Source organism: Vidua macroura, chromosome 19, assembly GCF_024509145.1.
Source record: "Vidua macroura isolate BioBank_ID:100142 chromosome 19, ASM2450914v1, whole genome shotgun sequence".
In the NCBI taxonomy this organism is placed as follows: domain Eukaryota; kingdom Metazoa; phylum Chordata; class Aves; order Passeriformes; family Viduidae; genus Vidua; species Vidua macroura.
Genome location: NC_071589.1, coordinates 13,121,189 through 13,141,640, shown reverse-complemented (window position 1 = coordinate 13,141,640; position 20,452 = coordinate 13,121,189). Strand labels below are relative to the sequence as shown.

General features: G+C 53.4%; 1 protein-coding gene across 3 annotated transcripts in view; it reads right to left on the bottom strand.

Annotated features, from left to right (window-relative positions):
* Positions 1 to 251: 251 nt before the first annotated feature.
* The window catches only part of TBC1D16 (TBC1 domain family member 16), a 32,621-nt gene continuing 12,420 nt past the window's right edge, over positions 252 to 20,452 (bottom strand). For 2 of the 3 annotated variants that reach the window (XM_053994562.1, XM_053994564.1), the window contains 9 exons: positions 9,380 to 9,577; positions 8,214 to 8,361; positions 7,044 to 7,211; positions 6,090 to 6,238; positions 5,225 to 5,359; positions 4,394 to 4,580; positions 3,836 to 4,015; positions 3,198 to 3,344; positions 252 to 2,465 (listed from right to left, as the gene is read on the bottom strand). In XM_053994562.1, coding sequence (XP_053850537.1) covers positions 2,220 to 2,465; positions 3,198 to 3,344; positions 3,836 to 4,015; positions 4,394 to 4,580; positions 5,225 to 5,359; positions 6,090 to 6,238; positions 7,044 to 7,211; positions 8,214 to 8,361; positions 9,380 to 9,577 — 1,558 coding nt within the window. In that variant the 3' untranslated portion in view covers positions 252 to 2,219. The remainder of the gene's footprint in view (positions 2,466 to 3,197; positions 3,345 to 3,835; positions 4,016 to 4,393; positions 4,581 to 5,224; positions 5,360 to 6,089; positions 6,239 to 7,043; positions 7,212 to 8,213; positions 8,362 to 9,379; positions 9,578 to 20,452) is intronic. The other variant, XM_053994563.1, reaches the window with a different exon arrangement.

The following is a 20,452-nucleotide window of genomic DNA, read 5'->3' as shown; positions in this document are numbered from 1 at the left end:
GTGCCACCAAGTCGCTCTGCAGGAAGATGCTTCTGGCATTTTCTGCTGTGTGCTTTCTCTGACCTGAATTCAGCCCCTGCCACTTGGAGCCTCCACGTGTGGAGTGCTGCCACAGGTGCCCAGGAGCAGAGCCTGGGGACAGCAATTCTGCCCTGGCACCCAGCACGTCGCTGAGTGGCTGCAAAGGGGGCAGCTCGAGCTGGGGGACGGTGTCTGCTGTCCCCAGCCTGCACAGCAATGCACGCACAAAAGCCTCACACCAACTTTTATTATCACTGAAACATAAATCTCCACGAACTCCCTGCCCAGAGGAGAGCAGCCCTTACACGAGGTGTCCCTTGCCAAAGCCCAGCTCACCCCTGCGGCCTCGGTGCCCCGCAGCCGGGCCGATTCGGAGCTGTGCCATTCCGAGCGGGTTTCCCCGCTGCTCCCGTCCAGGGGAAGGTTTCCATCCTCTGGACTGAAGGCACACAAATCGGGAGCTGAACTGTCCTTCTGCCACTCAACAGGCAGCCCTTGGCACGCTGCCTTCGGTGGGTCAAGGCTCCTTCCACGCGGGAACGCCGCGTGCTCTTGGCTGGTTCCCTTCCCAGCAGGAACGGGGCTCCAGGACAGGCTGTGGGTGAGGCTTTGCAGAAGGATTTGGAGAGAAATGTGCTTGTCAGGTGCAGGAACCCACCCAGCTCTGCCCGAGACGCTCCTGAGAGGCAGGGCTGGGAGTCAGCCTGCCCAGGACAGCAGCGTGGAGGGAGCAGGGCAGCCAGGGAAGGCTGCAGAGGCACAGCCCCCTGCCACCTCGGCTCCTTTTCCACCCCCACAAGGAAACTGCTCCCCTGGCTCCCTTTGGCACAAACGCTGGCTCAGGACACGCCTTTGGAGGCCACGGAGTTTGGTAAGAACCTTTGGCAAAAGGGCTCAAGGCCCCAGCTCCACTTCTGGCTGGCAAAATTCATAGCGGACACGGGGAGAAACATTGTCCTCTCAAAAACACCCCAAGGGAAACCTTTATCAGACAGAGCTCAGCAAAAACCACTGCAAGAAGGCAAGTTTCATTTTCACTTTGGGATGTGGAACAGGGAGCACCCCTGGCACTGACTGAAGAGCCTAAAACCCACACGGAGTGTATGTGCCACAGGCTGTGGCAGTGACAGGCAAGGACAGTAAATATTCAGTAATTGAGGAGAGCCAAAGGAAACACAATGGGAAACATACTGGAAAGAACAGACTAAAGTATTAAAGTCTGCAGCTGTCAGCATAAAGAAACAGCTTTGCTGTAGTGTCAGAGAATCACAGAATGGTTTGGGTTGGAAGGGACCTTAGAGCTCATCCCATTCCATCCCCTGCCATGGGCAGGGCCACCTTCCACTATCCCAGGCTGCTCCAAGCCCTGTCCAACCTGGCCTTGGACACTGCCAGGGATCCAGGGGCAGCCCCAGCTTCTCTGTGCCAGGGCCTCCCCACCCTCACAGGGAAGAATTCCTTCCCAGTATCTCATGAAGAAGGAAACTTTGGGCAATGTCAGTGAAATACCCTGACTGAGAGCAGCTGTGCTCTGAGACCTGGGGCAGTCCATTTTCTATGAAAATAGAAAAAAATCATGCCAGCCAGTGTATCCTACAAAACCAGAAATGGCCAGAGACAAGACTTCGAGGTGACCAGTCCCTCCTTGCTGACAAAGCAGACACCTGCCCTGCAATCCCAACGGTCTGCAGTTTTATTTTTGGCAGATTATAATTAAAATGGCTTTTGTGGCTTTAAAAAGAAGCCACAAAGCTGCACGTTTTGGTTGAAGCAGAGGGGTGTGCTCTGGGTGAGGGGACAGTGGCCTTGGCCCTGCTCCTGCCACCTGCCCACCAACACTTCTGGGCAGCCTTGGCTCCCCGGAGTGCTCTCGTTTCTCACCAGCAAGTAAGAAAGTTCTGGTTGCTCACCAGTCCAGTCCCAGAGGCAGAATAAAAAGTCCTTGTTAAAACCTAGAAAAGCTTGTTTCTAACAAAATCAAATCCAAACACAGTTCTGGGTCGATGCCTTTCTCTCAGCTTCCATGACCCATGCAACAGAACTTCCCCTACAGAGCAACTGAATTCCTCTTCCATTCCACACCTTCCAGTCTTCTCAGGAGTCTTGACAAGCTATTCCTCCATTTCTTTCTTTAACATTTTTTCCTATGCACATCCTTCCTGCCCTTCCCTTCCGCCGTCGCACCCTGTTCCTCCCAGCTATTTTCGGAAGGCAAAGACATCCCGTGTTTTCAGGCCTCTCTTGCCTTCACTTCCTGGTTTAGGAGAAGACACTTCCACCAGCCCCCCGTACGGGCAGCTCTCGGACTCCGGGTGGTGGCCAGAGCACTCCACAGCGGGGATGAAGCCGCTGTCCCACATGCCTGTCCCACACAGCTTGCAGAGGTCGTGCAGGCTGCAGGGGATGCGGGGGAGCAGGTGGAACTGATAGAGCAGACTCCTGGCCTGGAGGGAGAGAGGGAAAACAGTCATCCCTCGCCAGGGACCAACGCGGAGGGCTGAGGTGGCCTCCCACACAATCCTCCTGTTTGGCTGCCTGGGCTTCAGCAAAGGTGTGTCCTGCTGAACACCTGAGGGTTACCGAGGCACTGGGGACAGTGGCAGGCCACAGGGGCCGCCACAGCTCATGCCATGGCCACAGGGGCTGCCACAGCTCATGCCATGGCCACAGGGGCTGCCACAGCTCATCCCATGGCCACAGGGGCCGCCACAGCTCATCCCATGGCCACAGGGGCTGCCACAGCTCACCCCATGGCTCATCCCATGGTCACAGGGGCTGCCACAGCTCATCCCATGGCCACAGGGGCTGCCACAGCTCATCCCATGGCCACAGGGGCTGCCACAGCTCATGCCATGGCCACAGGGGCTGCCACAGCTCATGCCATGGCCACAGTCACTGCCAGCTGAAAGGGAACGGGCACCGTGGCACCAACAGCTCCGTCTCCATTTCCCTGAGCAGGTTATCCAAACGAGGGTGATCCCAACCACACTGACACCTCCCAAGCACTCAACAACTGCCTCCTCCTGCTGCAAATCTTGTTTCCAGGCAAACAGCAGCATCCCACCCAGGCGGCCACGGGGATACAGGAGATGCAAAGCTGAAGCAGCAGTCCCCGTTTTAATGAATCCTCTGACTCATCTCTGGACCTTGTCCCACATGGGCACCTGGGCATTTACCTTCCTGAGTACGAGCTCCCCGTTCATGTGCATGGCCAGGTTGCCGAAATGCAGCAGCATCTGGTCAGTGGCCAGCTGCTGCTCGATGACGTCGTCCCCATAAATCACCACGATGGCCACGCAGATGAAGAGGTGGAAATAGTCTGTCTGCAATGGGAACACAGGGGCTGCTGTACAGCAGGTGGAGGCAGAGCTCTGGCTTCACCTCCCACCCTCCACAAGCGGGTCCTTGGTGAGAGATTTTGCTCCCTTCAGTTCTGCCCAGTGATGGGAATGTGAGTTACTGGTGGCTTCTGGACAACAGCTGGGCCAAAGCCTCTTTCCTTCACAGCCCAGCAGCAAGGTCTGCACCACTGTTTGCACCACAGAGCAGATTTTTGGGGAAGACATTTCCCAGCTGCGTAAGAGAAGCCTGAACTTCAGAAGCGGGTGTTCAGCATTTCCTGAAACACCTCCTTGTGAAGCCCAGACATCCCCAAGGAGGAGAGCTCCATCCTCCTGCTCCACAGACAAACCTCTGCCATAGGCACAGACCCGACTCATTTTGGCTACTCTGCTGTGAGGAGCCTTTCTGGAAAGCCTCGGTGCCGAGGGTGAGGACTCAGCCGGGACGTGCCGTGCCCTGGCAGCCGCCTCACCTGGTAGTGAGCCCAGCACGCTTCCCACATGCGCAGCGCCTCGGCCTCCGCGAACTCGCGCTTGAAGCAGAGCAGGATCCAGCGGTGGCAGAAGAGCATCTGCAGCCCGTCCTCGCCCAGGGCACACAGGTGCTGGTGGAAGCGGGGGTGCATCAGCCGCAGCAGCTCGCGCAGGTACAGCTGCAAGAGACGCCCTGGGCTGAGGCCCTGCCTCGGGCAGCCCTCAGCGCCCCGGGGAGCCGGAGCTGCAGAGCTCTTCTCTCTCAGCTGCCATTTCACAAGAAGGACAGATATAACTGCCTCTGGAGTGCCTCAGTCGCCCAGGATCGATTCTACCCACCAGGTGTTTCCACAGAATCATAGAATATCCTGAATTGGAACTGATCCACAAGGATCATCAAAGCCCAGCTCCGGGCCCTGCACATGGTGACCCCAAGGATCACCCCGAGGATGTAGTGGCTTTGGAGTGTGATTTGGCATGCTGACCCCCCCCAGCCCAGGAACTGGGGAGAGGAGAAGCCACAAGAGGGCTGAAGGGAGCCCAGCACTCAGCCTCACCAGCTGCTTCTCCATGTCCTCATCCCGGGGGGAGCTGATGAAGATCGTGTTCTGCATCAACCCCACAAAGCACCAGAAAGTATCCGACTCATCCAGGACCTCTGCCAGGAGTGGGGCAACCAGGTCGGACATGCCCTGGGAGTATCCAATGGCTGGGTTAAATACTGCATAGTTCAGCAAGATCCTCCTGGAGCAGAGACAGAAATGCAGAGGGGACAGGTGAGGGCAGGTGACAGCACTCATCTCAGGGACAAAGACACAGGGCCTCATGTGAGGTGCTGTAACACAGACAGGGAAACCCTGCTGCAAACCCCAGTTCTGTGGCATAGACTTCAGGAAAAGGTTTGGCATTCACAGACAGCGAAATATAAACAGAAAATGAGGATTTAAAAAGATTAAGAGTACAGAAATGAAGGGCCCATGGGAAAGGAGAGATGATGCCCAACACATCCATAAAACTCCAAGCCATGCTGCTGGATGAAACCAAACTCTCTTGAAGTCACACCTTTACAAGTCACGCTCTCATGGAGCAGACTCTGGTGTGCTTGTCCTCTGTGCCATGAGGAGAACCAGAGACCCAAGCACCTGCCCAGTGCCCCACCACAGCACCTCTGCTGTGCCTGTGTGTGCAGGGAAGCTCGGGGATGGGAGCAGGGTTATAGGGCTGAGAAGGGAACTACAGCAGCAGTGGGAGCACTGGGGAAGGCCTTGCTGCTGCATCCCGTGGTGGCAGAGGTGGGTGCTGTGCAGCATTCCCAGGCAGCCTGGGCTGGGGGCTGGCCAACATTGAGCAGGACATGTTTTTCAGGACACTGGAATCAGACACTTCACCTCATGGTCTCCACATTTGGGTTGTCCTCCCCTCGGAAGAACTGGTTGCTGCGGTCGGTCCTCACGACATCCTTGTCCACCGTGAACTGCACCTGGCGCCAGAAATCCTTCTGCTCATCTGGAGTCATGGCCAGCCTGGAAACCACGCAGCAACAGCACAGGGTTGCCAAGAGAGGGATGTGATTGCCACAATGAACAAAAAGCCTCATTTCAGTCTTAGTTTGCAGAGAAAAACTACTCCTGTACCGGGTTTCCTCAGCACCTGAAAAACAGACCAGCAGGTCTGTCCAGAACAGTGCATTGCCTGTCCCAAGGGATTACTGGAAGGAGCCTCCTGGGTTATAAACAGGATGACACGATGTGTTTGCTGCAATAAACACTTCAGAAGCATCAGACTCTATTCTCCACTGCCCCTTGGAACTCAGCACACCAGAGCTCACCATTCTGGTTTGATTGTCTCCTGATTATTTACAGTGCTGTGCCCCTCCAGCTTCAGTGTACCCACCTCCATTTAACAACACACAATCCTTGCATTAACAACCTTCTGGAATTACATAACCCTTCTCATCCCTTATTTTTATTCATAAAGAAATATAAGATCCCAATTTCACCTTCGGTGTTCTAATCTGAGCCTTGCCTGTGAGGTGTTTCCCTGCATGGTTCTGACGAGGCTGTTCCAAGAGCTCAGGTAAGGAAATGTCTGAGCTCTGTGGCGTTGGCTCCAGAGCCTCAGCAGTGCCCAGCACCTCCTTCACCATCCCTCCCACTCCAGCCTCTCCTCACGCACAGGATGCAGAGACTGAGGTGTCACTGTGACATCCAGCCCAAGGAAGATGAGCAGAGGAGGATGATGATGGTCTGTTACCTTTTCTCCTGGATCTCAAAGTATTCTTTCCTCTTCTGCAGCCTCAGTGCCTCTCTCTCTTCAGAGGTGGACTCGTAGCTGTAGTAGTGCAGCAGAAAGGGCCACACCTCCCCACGGATGGAAATATCAATCCCACCAAAGAAAATGGCCTGGAAGAAGGAGCAAAAGTTATGGCTGGTACAGTTTTAGCATTCCCAAAACCAGCAACAGGCAACTGCCCGCTGCTGTGCTTTGGTGCCTCTGCAGTCCTTTCCTGACAAGTGACGCCTTGATTCAAGCTCCTGTAATTTGCACATGTTTAGAGGGAAAGTGCTGGCCCTCTATTCCCAGACCAGACACAAATCAGGCTCATTTCAATGTCAATAACCACCCCCGGAGAGGCTCTATGATTAACGTGTCGTTCTCATGTCACGGCTTAATCCCAAATCCTGGAGACTCTGCACTGCACTGCAAACTTCTCTCTCAGGGCCCGGGCCCAGTGCTCCCCTCAGCCCTGTTATTTCATACAGCAATCTCAGTTTGTACAGTCTCTGTTCATGAAATCTCAGTTCACAAAATCTCAGTTCACATAATCTCAGCTATTTCAACCATCTCAGCTCTTCCAGCAATCTCCAGTGCTCTCTGTGACTTGGTCACACATTCTGCAAACACAGCAGGCACTGGGCACTTTGGTTTGTTGATTCCAAAGCAGCAGAAGTGGGACAGCTCCTCGGCCAGAGAAATGCTCCCCCACCACAGAGCCACACAATTGTTAGGGTTGGAAGTGACTCTGGGGATATCCAGTCCAACTCCCCTCTCCAAGGCAGGGTCACCTAGAGCAGGTGACACAGGAACACGTCCAGGTGGGAATGCAGTCCCACAGCAAGATCTCCAGCCAAGGCTTCACTCAGGTCTCCATCCTCCCAAAAGCCCAGCTCCTGCAGTTCCAGGACAGAACACAGGAGAGCCCCTCACCTTCCTCAGCCTGTACTCCTCCTCCACCTGGCCGGCCTCGTTGAGGTGGTGCAGCCAGGCTGACACGTCCAGGCGCCGGTAGGAGTTCTCCTCGGGGTGGGTCTCCGAGGAGGGCAGCTTGGGCCGGCGGATGGAGAACTGCATGCAGGTTTTCTCATCTGCCAGCTGCTGAGGGGGCAGGACAAAACCACAACTGCAGCAGGAGCCAGGGAGAGCAGCACAGTGTGAAACCCAGAGCAGGGAAACCTCTGCATGGTTCATGTAGGATTAAGCACTGAGGAGCTGCACTTGGGGAGGCTTTCCTGTTTTTTTTTTGTTGTTTTTTTTTTTTTTTTTTTTTTTTTTTTATTCCAACCATTACAATAACAAGAGTGATTAGAATAATTAAAATCCACTGGAAAACGGCTTCATCTTAAAAAAAAAATAGTTTCCATTCTTCCTCCAATCTTATCCCTGACCTGAAACTGAATTAATGCTGCTTACAGCAAAACTTGCCCCTGCCAGGAATGCCTGCAATAAATTACATATGATTGGCCATATACAAAGGGATTGCTGTTAGGAGAGCGGGGAACTGCGCTGCCAGGCTCTCTGAGGGCACTCAGGATCCCAGTGCAAGGCTGCAGCTGACATTTAATTTAAAAATCAAAGGTTGCTCAATGCAAAAAGTGAGCCCATGCGACCGTAATAAGAAAAGCAGCGGGGGGCTCTGTGGGAAGGATGGAAATTTAAAAATCACTGTTTCTAATAAGCACATACAATATCTTAAACAGATAATTAAAGAGCTCTTATCACATTTGTATGTAGATTGAACAAAATGTGGCAAGATGCCTTGTCAAAACATTCTCCAAACGGAATGTTATGCGTCACAAGATGGATGAAAGGCTCTGACACTATTTCCAACCTATCTCTGCAGATTTCCACACACCTTCTGTGCCTAAAGGACACTGCTGACCTGTCAGGTCCATCAAAATCACTAAGTGAATCTTCTGGATGATCTTCCCCCATATTCCACAGGTAGAACAGGAATGGATGGGGACAGACAGGTCCAAGAGACAACCTTGAGTCTGGCTTGCATTTCCATCCTGAACAGCCAGCATCTGGCAGCTTCCTGCCTGACCTGGTGACATGAACTCAAAGCCTCACCTCTCCAGCACACATGTACTCAGGTACCTGGTCCTTGAGATGGGTCTCTGTGCAGTACTTCCATTGCTGAAACACCTCGGACAGTTTATCCAGGCCGCCGTGGTGAAAATGGAAGATCTTGTACTGGCTCTCCCTGCTGGCCACCACCAGCTGCCCACAGGTACACGCCTCATCACTGTGGGAACAATGGAGAGCACCCTGCAGGGGCCACCCAGCACAACGAGGGACCAGCAGGGACCTGGAGCCTCGGGGAGAGACAGCACCAAGCAAGACACACAGTGCAACACCAAGCTGCCCCTTAGAACAGGGCACAGGGGCAGCTTTGCATCCCTGGGACTCACTGATCCTTACGGGTCACCTCAACTGAGACATTTTATGATTGTATGACATGGTCACAGTGACAATTTTCTCCACTTGTGCCTGGTAACAGCACTATTTTTACCCTTCCTTCACATGAAGGATTTAAAATTTGTCTTCCCTGGAGAAAAAAACCGCAGGAAGTCTGCCCCAGAAACATTGAGGCAGTACACAAAGTCAGCTCCTAGGGATGTGCAGACTTGCTCACACACAGCTCTGTCCAAAGAAACAGGGAGTGAGAGCAAAAAGAGGGAGTAAAAATGTTTTTGCAATAATTTGAAATAAATTTTGTAATAATTCGAAAGATAACTGAAGAGGCTGAGAGCAGCAAGACTCCAGAGGAGCCTGCTGAGGGGCAGGCAAAAGAAAAGGTACCATAGATAAAGATGTTTTTCATATCCCCAGGTTATTTGAAGCATTTGTGGTATGACAGCTAAGAGCAACCTTTGCTTTACTAAAAATAAAATCCTTTTGACTCCGTAACTGCAATTCAGAGGCTCTCCTTGGGAAGGCTGACACTCACTTTCCTGGAGACAATTGTTCTGGAAAGGCTTCCAGGTAGGATTGCAGAAATCACCTCTGCCCAGAGCCCCAACATGGAGCATGCAGAGCTCACACACAGCTCACACAATTCATGTAACTCACACACAGCTCACACAAAATCCACGATTCACACAGCTCACACAGCTCACACACAGCTCACACACAATTCACATGATTCACATGATTCACACAGCTCACACAATTCATATAACTCACACACAGCTCACACACAATTCACATGATTCACACAGCTCACACAATTCACACACAGCTCACACACAAGGATGCAGTACCTGAAGAAAAGGCGAAGGGATCTCATTTGTCCCAGGTCTACTCTGAAGACACCACACACCTGCTCGAGGGCAAATACCTTCTGCTGTTCATCCCATCTGGTGCTCTGCGTTTGCCCATTGTTCTCCTGGAACTGGGCACTGGTGTCCAGGCTGGAGGCAGAGCTGGTGGAGCAGGTCATGCGATTGTCACACGTGTCCCTGCGGACAGAGCGTGGGGACACAAACCCCGTCAGCCGTGGGAGGCTGTGTGGGTATGTGCACCAGTCACAGATGCTCCATGTTAAAAACCTTTAGTCAGAGTTCTGAAACTGGCATTCATTCACCAACTAAATTATTTTTATTTAAATTAATCCCTGCTGTCCCAAAAAGCACCCTGGCTTTGGCCTTTTCCTAAAGTTCTTGCATGCAGAACTGGGGAGAGCCAAACCCATTCCTCAAAACACCAACTTTTGAGAAGGTAAAATGAAGCAGCTCAGGCAATGCCCTCAATGTCCAGCTCAGCCACTCCACACCAGGATGGGGACAGGAGGAATGACCACATTCCAACAGCAGCATGGACCTGAGATCTCATCTGGGAAATTCCCTCTTTGACCAGTAAGATCCAAAGATGTTTCCCCTGAACTTGAGTTTCTCATTACACTTCTGCAAGAAGACCTGCCAAGCCTGGATTCATGTCTATAAACTCCAGACAAATGGTTTCCACCTGCAGTCTTGACCATTGGGAGATTTAGGAGTGGGAAATCACACCTGAGCTCTTCAATCCACCATGAAGTAGAGAAAGTGAACCCAACCCTTTCCCAATCCACCCCAGATCTCCAGCTTTAAATGCAAACTGAGTTCAGACTCAAAAAGCCCCCATATCCCCACCAGCCCCCATCCCAAACAAGAAATATCAGTGCTTTGGGAATTAGGTGAATGTGAAACTGTGACCCCTTGGCTCGTAAAAAGGCCAATGCACGTGAACAATCTCGGCGCAGGCTCTGAATGGGCTCTGCTGTGAAATCGGGGTTTGCCAGACAAGGCCCGGAGCAGGTACAAAGCAGCCCCCTGCAAGGCCACTTTATGTGGTGTTTTCTAATCCTCTTATCCAACAATGTGGGCACTGGAGGCTGGAAATCACACACTCAGCATGCACTTCACATCCGTGTGCCTCCCGCGCCGGGCTCCAGGGCCTCTTCCACAGGGAGCGGCCTCCTGGGCAGCACTGCCAGGGTCCCAGGGCTCCGGGGACAGGGCTCTGGCCAGCCCAGCCTGCGGGGTGCATTTCCACCCCAGCCCCGCTCCAGTGTGTGACTCTGGTCCCCCAGAACCCTCCTGCTCCTGCGGCACCGGCTGGAGGAGAGCAAGGCTGGGTGACTCCAGCGGAAGGAGCAGCTTCGTGGCTCTCTGGGAAGTTCTGCTGCTCCAGTTTTGGGAAGGAAAGCTGCAAAGCAGAACTCACGTTCAGGCCGTTCGGAGGATGAGGACTCGGAAGGGATGTGGCAACAGGGATCACAGCACACATCCAACCTCACCCCAGGTTAGACACCAGGATACCTTCGACCACAGGCACAGCTGTACACCATCCCCTGCCTTGGGAATTTTTCCATGAAGATTGTACTGGCCTTTATGAAAAATCAAGCATTACTTTCTGATAAGGTGGCGAAATGTAACACTCTCTAAAACATGGAGTATCTAACATTAACACAGATGTAACAAGAGTCCTGGTACAAGACACTTGGGCTGGACTGCCTGCTAGCAGCAGCTGGTATTTATGGAGCAACACTTCTTAACAGCCACAGCTGGTTACACAGGATTTTCCTGGAAGAGATGACTCAAACTAATTCAAAGATTAAGCAGAGGCAACCCATTTTCTAAAACTCTTGCAAAGAGGAGCTGGTCAGTGTGGCAAAGGGCTGGAGGATGGGTTGGTGTGAGGATCGTGCAGGGCCTGGTCACAGAGGTCCACATGCCAGTTCTTCAAGAACATCATCTGAAATGACCAGCAGAAATGTCCAGAGAACTGCCAAGAAATGAGTTACCAGTAGAGCTGGCTTTGATGCCGGGCATTCCGCAGCTCCTCAGCGCAGCACGGCATTTCCAGCTGCAGTTCCCTGTGCTCCAAAACCCAAATCTGCCCCAGATGCAGCAGCAGCCAGCTGGGACCCGCGGGCAGGAGAGCCCGGGCACAGTCCTGGCACTGGGGGAACCTCCGGAAATGCTTCTCCAAGAGAAATGTTTACAGTTCCCATCCGGCCACGGGCGACAAGCTCGCACACGCATCCCGCAGGCACGGAGGCCTCTCGTGTCACTGGGTTCAGCCCTGGCAGGCAGCAAGGAGCACCAGGGGTAAGCAGAGCGCCTGAGCCCGGCCAGCCCGGGGAAATTCCGATGCTCTCACTGATGCAGAGGGTGAAATCTGAAAGAGACACCTGTGCCCTCCCTGCCCTGCACAATGGACACAAACATTCACGCTGGGGACAGAGCAGAGACGGAGCCACCTCGCGCTGGTGCTCACTGAGTCACCGGGGAAATTCGGAAAAAACCCTCACTGTGTCTGAAATGGCTTTTTCCTGTACATATTGATCGAAAAGAAAAATTGAAAATGCTCTAATCTCTGGATTACTTTAAAATAAAATTTTAATACTGAGATAATTCTGTAGGTCAGTGACAACAAGCAGTATGATCTCTGCTAATTTTGTGGGGTTTGGGGAGTCCTCTAACCAGGCACTCAAGACAGACAAATGCAGGGGAAGAGTTTATTGTTTGTCAGACTATTCTATCTGTTAGATGAGGAATTTATCCCAGAGCACCCCATAAAAGCAGGAGCTGAAGCACTGCAATGCAAATAGCTGGAGGAACATTCCAGAGAGACTTTGGGTTGCGGGATCCAGGAAAAACAGAGCACCAGCTAATACACAGCACTGATCAGCAAAACAACAAGTGCACTGGGCCACGGGAATAAAAGGGAAAAAATCAAGGAGGATTAGAAAGCCTGGGTCAGGGAACTCCGGGCCATGTTCATGTGTTCAGTTTGAGAAGGTCATGGAGGGGCTGGAGTGTGTCCAGGGAAGGGAAGGGAGCTGGGGAAGGGGCTGGAGCACCAGGAGTGGCTGAGGGAGCTGGAAAGGGGCTCAGCCTGGAGAAAAGGAGGCTCAGGGGGGACCTCCTCACTCCCTGACAAGAGTGGAGCCAGCCAGGGGTCGGGCTCTGCTCCAAGGGAGCAAGGGACAGGACAGGAGGAAACAGCCTCAAGTTGTGCCAGGGGAGGGTCAGGTTGGATACTGGGGAAAAATTCTTCATGGAAAGGGCTGTCAGACACTGGAACAGGCCACCCAGGGCAGTGGTGCAGTCCCCACCCCTGGAGGGATTTAGCAGCCACGTGGATGTGGCACTTGGGGACATGGGTCAGTGGTGGCCCTGGCAGTGCTGGGGGAATGACTTGACTTGATGATCTCAGAGGGCTTTTCCAGCCCAAAGGATTCTGTGATTCTGTGATTCCACTTCAGCCTTTTGCCCTCAGCCAAGTCCCACCGCCCAAAACACATCCCATTCCTGCTGGGGAGCAAGAACAGGGGCTGATATATTTTCTCCACTCAACAATCAACTACAGCAGCCAACCATATCCACATTCCTGGAGCCTCTGTAGCCCCAAGGAGCCACCATCCCCCTCCCACCCCAAGGGACCTCTCGCACGCCCCGCTGAGGAGCTCAGACACTGCAGGTGAGACTCAACCTGCAGCCATGGGACCCAACTCCCTGTTCCAAAGCCCTGGAACACACCTACGGCACAGGGAGAGCTAAACCCAATTATTATTTCTGTTCCAGAGACCTGCCCTGATTACCTGGGAAGCCAATTTCAGCAACAAAGACCTAATAAGTCATTTTACGATGTGATGTGACAAATATAATTACGAGAGAGAAAGGGGCTGAAGGCTGCAGCCATGATGTGGCAGTCACCCAAGCTGTCAGCGTGCACCACCTGATTCCCAGCGAGCCTCCTGCCAGAGCCAAGCCCTGCTGCTGGAGCTGGCTCTCCATCAGCCCGGCGCTAACGCACGCTGTCACTAATAACAGCTCCCACAGCATTCCTGCAGGCCGGCTTGGGACCATCATTTACAGACAATGAGTATCATCATAATGTATGAGCATCCATGTAATGGGAATTACATGCCCCTTCTCCTCCCCGGGGGTTAGCATTTCTCTGTTTCTCCACTATTCCCCACAGGCACTGACCTTCTGGGTTCCTCTTCTTCCCAGCAAGGTGAAACAGCTCCTGGCAGCATCAGCTGCTAAGACAGCTTCAAACAAATAATCCGCCAATAAAAGTTCAAAGCTATCCTGAAATGCCTAAAAATTTAGTGCAGTGGCTGTACAGAGTAAGGTAATATTGAGTATCTGGAACCCAAATCCATTGTTCTGATAAAAAAAAGTGTCCTTGACAATATACATATATTATAGACCGAAACGTGCTGAACTCAGTGACACAAAAGGCATGCAAAGGAAACCAGATTGGTAAGTTAGGATTAAAAAAGAGATGCTGAGATGTCTCTGCTCGCTCTGCAGAGCAGGGCTGGAAGGACACTCGCAGGACAGCACCAGCTTCCCACAGAGCCAGCTACGGACAGGGAAACGCTGCTGTCACATCTGAGCAGCACAGAGGAGAAACCGGGTCAGGAACTGTGTTAAAGCCACCCTTTGGCTGAAAACATTTGGAACTTGAAGTTTCTGTGCCTCAGAGAACCCGAGCAGAATCGATTTCCACTGACCACGGTGACCAGGGGAACAAGGTATTAGAGAGCTGGATTTAGAGAGCCTAGCCAGGATTTCTAAAATTAAATGTCAAAGCATCCTCATGTGGAAGCATTTCTATACATCTGCAAACATGTTCTAACAATTCCTCCTATTTGTTGGGGAAACCTGGGAAAAACGACTCGGGCAGTTACAGTACAAAGTACACGGATGTCAACGTGGACTTTCCAAGAGCTTTCCATTGATCTGTTTGCTTTCAAAACATAAATTTCCCCACGTTGAACTGCACTAAATGCTATTTAGTAGCTAATTAACTTTCTGCACTGAAAACCTCCTGTAATTGCACTTCTTTCACCTTTTTGAGCCCGTGTCCCCCGGGGAACCCAAGCTGTCCTACGGCATTTGTTCTGCTCATTTCTATCTCACAGGCACAAGTTCCTCCCTGACACCGGGCTGCCAATCACGGCGGCAGAGGTCACTGGAGACCAAATTAGGAGCACTCTGCCTCTGACAAACTTGCTTCGCTTAGCTTGTTGTAGAGGGAAAATAAACAGTTACGAAAAATAATTGTATCCTTTTCAAGCAGGGCACCGGAAAGCAGATCCAAGCGCTTGTCCAAGTCAGCGCATTGTTGTCAGTCACTCCTCGCACTGCTGTTATTAACAACACCCAAGGAGCAGGCTGTTTACATCTCAAAAGTCCCCTCGCAGCGAGCAGAGGGTCCGCGGCCAGAGCCTTGTTCAGGGACTCCTCAGGCACCCTCTGACCTTGGGCTGAAACAGCAAGTTCACCGTCAGGGACGGGCTGGGAATTAACAACAGCTCTGCCAACGCCAGCCTGACAAATAAACCGCTGCAACACGGCGAGGGACTCGTGGAAACCCGATTATGCAGCTTTGCCTTCTGACGGGCGTAATTGGTTTGTCCTTGAGAAATAAAGATCAAACCGATTTGTTCTGCTTTATGGGGGCTCTTGCAGTCCGTGTTCCCAGCACCCTGCCCGCCTCCCCAGAGCTTCCCGGCCACCTGGCACAGGTGGAACACGGATCTCCATCCCGGGCGTTGGTGACGGCGGCGGCCGGGGGGGACCCACCACCCTGCCCCGTGCCCCAGAGGGGTGAAAGCCTCACCACACCGGGGGCTTTGCTGCTCCTCACTCATCTTTCCAAGCCCTCGAGGCCGTGGAGGAAGCTGAGCCATTCCAGCCAGCAAGGGGGCATCAGGGAAACGGCCCCGCGGCCTCCGAAGGGTCCCCCCAGCGCTGGAGTTAAAGCAAAAGGAAAACAAAACAAACCCCAGAGTTCTTGAGCTAATTATTTTGAATGTAAATGGAAAAGGCAAAAAAATAAGCAGAAGTTTGTAGTGAAGCAATGGGTGTTTTAATCTCTCTTCCCCAAAATCTGGAATGTGGTACGCATCTAGCTCCAGCTAGGCGACAAGCAATCTGCTTTCACAATCACTTCCACACAGGTGTAGCTGCTCAGGTAAAGGTTTTTCTCTTTTCCTCTGTGGGTTCTTGTTGCAGGGAGAGAGAAGGGGCAGAATGAGCGGTTTGATGCTTAGGAATAAAATTCACACAGCTCCGAGCAGCCAAACACAACAAATCACTTAGAGCCGAGCGGACACTGCTCAAGGATGCAAATGTTACCTTCGCTTCAAGGGAGGAAAATGTTCCAGAAGCTCAGTGTTGGATTTTTACAATCCCTACAGAGAAGGGGCACCTCATGCCTGGGCTTACACTCATTAATAAATCAATCGAAATGCAACACTTAAAAAAAAAAAAAAAAATTCCTTAGATGGAAAAAGTGATTTCTCAGCAAAGCCCGAAAAAGAATGTTTGCTTTTCAGCCCATTCCAGTCTGGAGAAGGAGACCTTTCTTCCCCATGTTTATTTTATTTTTAAAATCAATGGATTATTTTGCTTTTTTTCCTTTCAGTTCAATCCATGCAAAAATAAAATTCTCCCCTAATTATGCTAATTATAATCAAGCCTTCAAACCGCTGCTCCCTTGAAAGACCTGCCGGTTACCTTTGTTCTTATATTCCTGGCTCTCAGCAGTGAACTGGGAATTTCAGGGGGACATTTTAGTGGCGAAGTTAACCAACTGCCCGGACTCTGCTGCTGCCCCAGCGTGAGCTGAGCCAGCACCACCCAGGGAGGATTTCACTGTTTCCACAAGACAATGCGGATTTCCCAAGGGAAGAGCTTGCTTCAAGTAGCAGAAAAGGGAGAGGAAAGAGGAGCGCTGCCTAAAAGCATGTTCCAGAGTTATTGTAAATGCCTAATGCTGGGATAATTGCGAGGCCCGAGCCAAGGAGACAGAGGCCGTGCAGATTTATTTGCATATACTGTGGTGCTTTGGAGGGGACAAGCTCTTTATTTTGATTCAACTTAACGCAATTCTTCCCTCACAAAGCTGTGGACACCTGCCAGTGCCATTTATCTCTGCTCTCCATTCAGATTTCTGGGCGTTGCGATTGTATAAATAAATAACAGAAGAAATGCAAGAATATCCAGGGAAAAGGTGAAAGCAGCCCTGGGGAGAAGGACAGGGGGGTGCTGGTGGGCGAGGGCTGGTCATGCCCCGGCCGTGTGTGCTGGCACCAGAACCCCCCTGAGCCTGGGCTGAGCCCCAGCGTGGGCAGCAGGGACAGGGATTGTCCCCTCTGCCCCTCAGGTGAGAGCCCACCTGCAGAGCTGCCCCAGCTCAGGCAGGAGCTGGAGCTGCTGCAGAGCCCAGAGGAGGCTCCAGGAGGAGCAGAGGATGGAGCAGCTCTGCTGGCAGGAAAGGCTGGCACGGCTGGCATTGCTCGCCTGGGCAGGAGAAGCTTTGGGGTGACCTCAGGGCGGCCTTGCAGGGCCTGAAGGAGCTGACAAAAAACGTGGAGAGAGACAATTTCCAAGGGCTGGAGTGCCAGGACGGAGGGAATGGCTTCAAACTGATGGTAGATTTAGATCAGATATTAGGAAGAAATCCTTCCCTGGCAGGGTGGGCAGGCCCTGGCACAGCGTGCCCAGAGCAGCTGCGGCCGCCCCTGGATCCCTGGCAGTGCCCAAGGCCAGGCTGGACAGGGCTGGGAGCAGCCTGGCACAGTGGGAGGTGTCCCTGCCACGGCAGCGGTGGCCCTGGACGGGGTTTAATGTCCCTTTAATGTCGCACGGCCCCGGGATCTCCCGCCTCGGCCGCGCTGAGGGGAGGGGGGGGGGCAGGACCGGGGGTCCCGGGGGGCACCGCTGGGCACAGCGCGCCCCCTGGCGGCCCCGCCGCGCCACCGACCGGCCCTGGCCCCGCATCGGGACACGGACACGGGCACGGAAACGGGCACGGGCACGGGCACGGAAACGGGCAACGGGCACAGAAACGGGCACGGGCACAGAAACGGGCACGGACACGGGCACGGAAACGGGCACGGACACGGGCACGGAAACGGGTACGGAAACGGGCACGGGCACGGAAATGGGCACGGACACGGGCACGGAAACGGGTACGGAAACGGGCACGGGCACGGAAATGGGCACGGACACGGGCACGGAAACGGGCACGGACATGGGCAATGGGCACGGGCATGGACACGGGCACGGGCACGGACACGGGCACGGACACGGAAACGGGCACGGACATGGGCAATGGGCACGGGCATGGACACGGGCACGGGCACGGACACGGGCACGGACACGGAAACGGGCACGGACACGGGCACGGACACGGGCAACGGGCACGGGCAACGGGCATGGGCACGGAAACGGGCATGGACAATGGGCATGGGCACGGACATGGACAATGGGCACGGACACGGACACGGGCACGGGCAACAGGCACGGACATGGGCAATGGGCACGGGCACGGGCACGGACACAGACACGGACACGGGCACGGACACGGAAACGGGCACGGAAACGGGCACGGGCAACGGGCATGGGCACGGAAACGGGCATGGACAATGGGCATGGGCACGGACATGGACAACGGGCACGGACACGGGCACGGGCAACGGGCACGGACATGGGCAATGGGCAACGGGCACGGACATGGGCAATGGGCACGGGCACGGACACAGACACGGACACGGGCACGGGCACGGACACGGACACGGGCACAGGCACGGGCATGGACAACAAGCACGGAAACGGGCACGGAAATGGGCATGGGCACGGAAATAGGTACGGACAATGGGCACGGGCATAGCCAATGGGCACGGGCATGGTCACGGACAACGGGCACAGACAATGGACAATGGGCACGGGCACAGACATGGGCACAGACAACGGGCAGGGTCACGGGCACGGACAATGGCCATGGGCACGGGCACTGTCATGGACAACGGGCACGGGCATCGACCACGGGCACGGGCACAGGCACCGGCCGCGGTCATGGCCGCGGGCACTGGTCAGGCCATGGCCATGGGTCACGGGCAGCGGCCATGGCAGCGACCCACGGTCACGGGCCACAAAAAAAGCCACGGCAGCCACACTCCACGGCCCCACAGAAAGGCACCACGGCCCTGCCCACGGAGCTGTGTCCGCAGCAGGGGTTCAGGCCTTCCCCAGTGTCCTGAGCACACCTGAACAACGCCCGCTGCCCCAGAGCCCCGGGGACAGAGGGCACCCTCCGTGTCCCCTCCTCGCTCCCGCTGCCAGCCCTGGGATGTCCCTCCCAACATCCCAAATAAAGAGCTCCACGGACCCCCTCAGCCGCAATTCCCGATCCCAAGTTAGCTGTCATTATTTTCTTCCAACGAAATCTGGCAGCAACCCAACAGAGGGAAGAAACAAACCTGCCATAATTAATGTTCTTGCTGTTCAAATATTTATATAAAGCAGGATAGAGCCGTATGCCTCTGCAATCTCTTGGATCTGTCCAACCTTCTCAGCTTTGCAGCCGGGAACAACTTTAATTGATTACACAGTGCTGCTGATGGCTCAGGCCAGCTCCCCTTCCCAGTGCCCAGCTCCACACAGACCACCCCTGCCTTAGGGAAGCTTACACTGACCCCACAACACAAACAGAAGAGACACTATCCTTCTGATGGAATAAGGACTTGTGGATGTTTTTTCCCAGGCATGGATTTGGGTACAAATGGAATTAGGAGCTTTGCTGTCTTACATCATAAGTGGCACCAGTTGAGGCAAGTCCTGGGGAATTGAAACCTGGACCAGGTACCCCCCTCGCTCCTCCCCAGGACTGAAATAATTCAAAACTGAGATGCTGCAAGAAGTTACAGGAGATTTTAAAGTCTGTGACCAATTCCCCTGGTTCCAATATAATCACTTCTGTTACAACAGCGATGAATTCCCAATCTCTTGATGACTCCAGAGCCCCTGCCAGTTCACTCTAATTTCAGCTCATTTCCCTTATAATTTTGTCTCCTGTTTTTGCTGCAGAGGTCGGAACGGCTCTCAGCCCTTCAGGTGAGCTGCCAAAACAAGATGATGCAATGCCTGCGCTGCTCCCACCGGCTCCTGGAGCAGCTCATTTACTGATGAGCTCCTGGGGAAGCGGCTTAACAACAGGATGTGCAACACAGCCGTAAAAATTGCATCAGCTGCGACGCCAAAGGAGTTTTTCCCTGTGCTGTGAGCTTTGCCTGGGCTGTCTGTGATCGATCTGCCACGTGAATTCATGTCTGCTGAAGAACACGAGAGCTCGCCATCATCCAGCTCCACGGTGACAGCGTTTCGTTCCTTTTATTACTGGCTGCTAAAGCCATCGATGTCTCATGAAGGACGTTTCCTTCCTGCATTGATTCCACCTTGACCACGTCGCTTCTGCTCGTCCTTCCCAGCCTGAGCTGTGGCAGCACTGCTGGCCTCTGTCCCAGCACCTGTGAGGCTGCTCCTGGAGCTCCAGCCTCTGGCCAGATGTTGCCCCAAGCTCCACTCATACAATTCCAACACTGAGGCCCCTCAGGCCAAATTTTGACTGTATTGGCCAACATCCCAAGGTGAAGTGGGTGAAGGAACCAACGCCAGTGTTTGTATCTCTTCTTTGGCATTGCTGTGGTGCTTGTCAGGTATCAGCAATCACAGCTGAGAAGTGAAAAGCCTCCTGAGCACCCATGAAAGCTCCTGTTATCCAGGGATCACTCTGGCACAGCACAAACCCCACCCCAAACCAAACCCCACTCACAGAGCACTAAGTGCTTCCACAACCAACTGTATAGATCTGATGTCATGGTCAGTTCAATAACGCCAGCGGCATCAGAGGATGGACATTACAGAAGTGTCAGATGTTTGCTTGCCTGGATGTAACAAAAGCCTTTTAGTTTCAATTTACTGCTGGGGAAAATGGAAGCAGAGGAATTTCCCAAGGCAGCAGCAAGCCAGAGCTGGGCACAGCGAGCA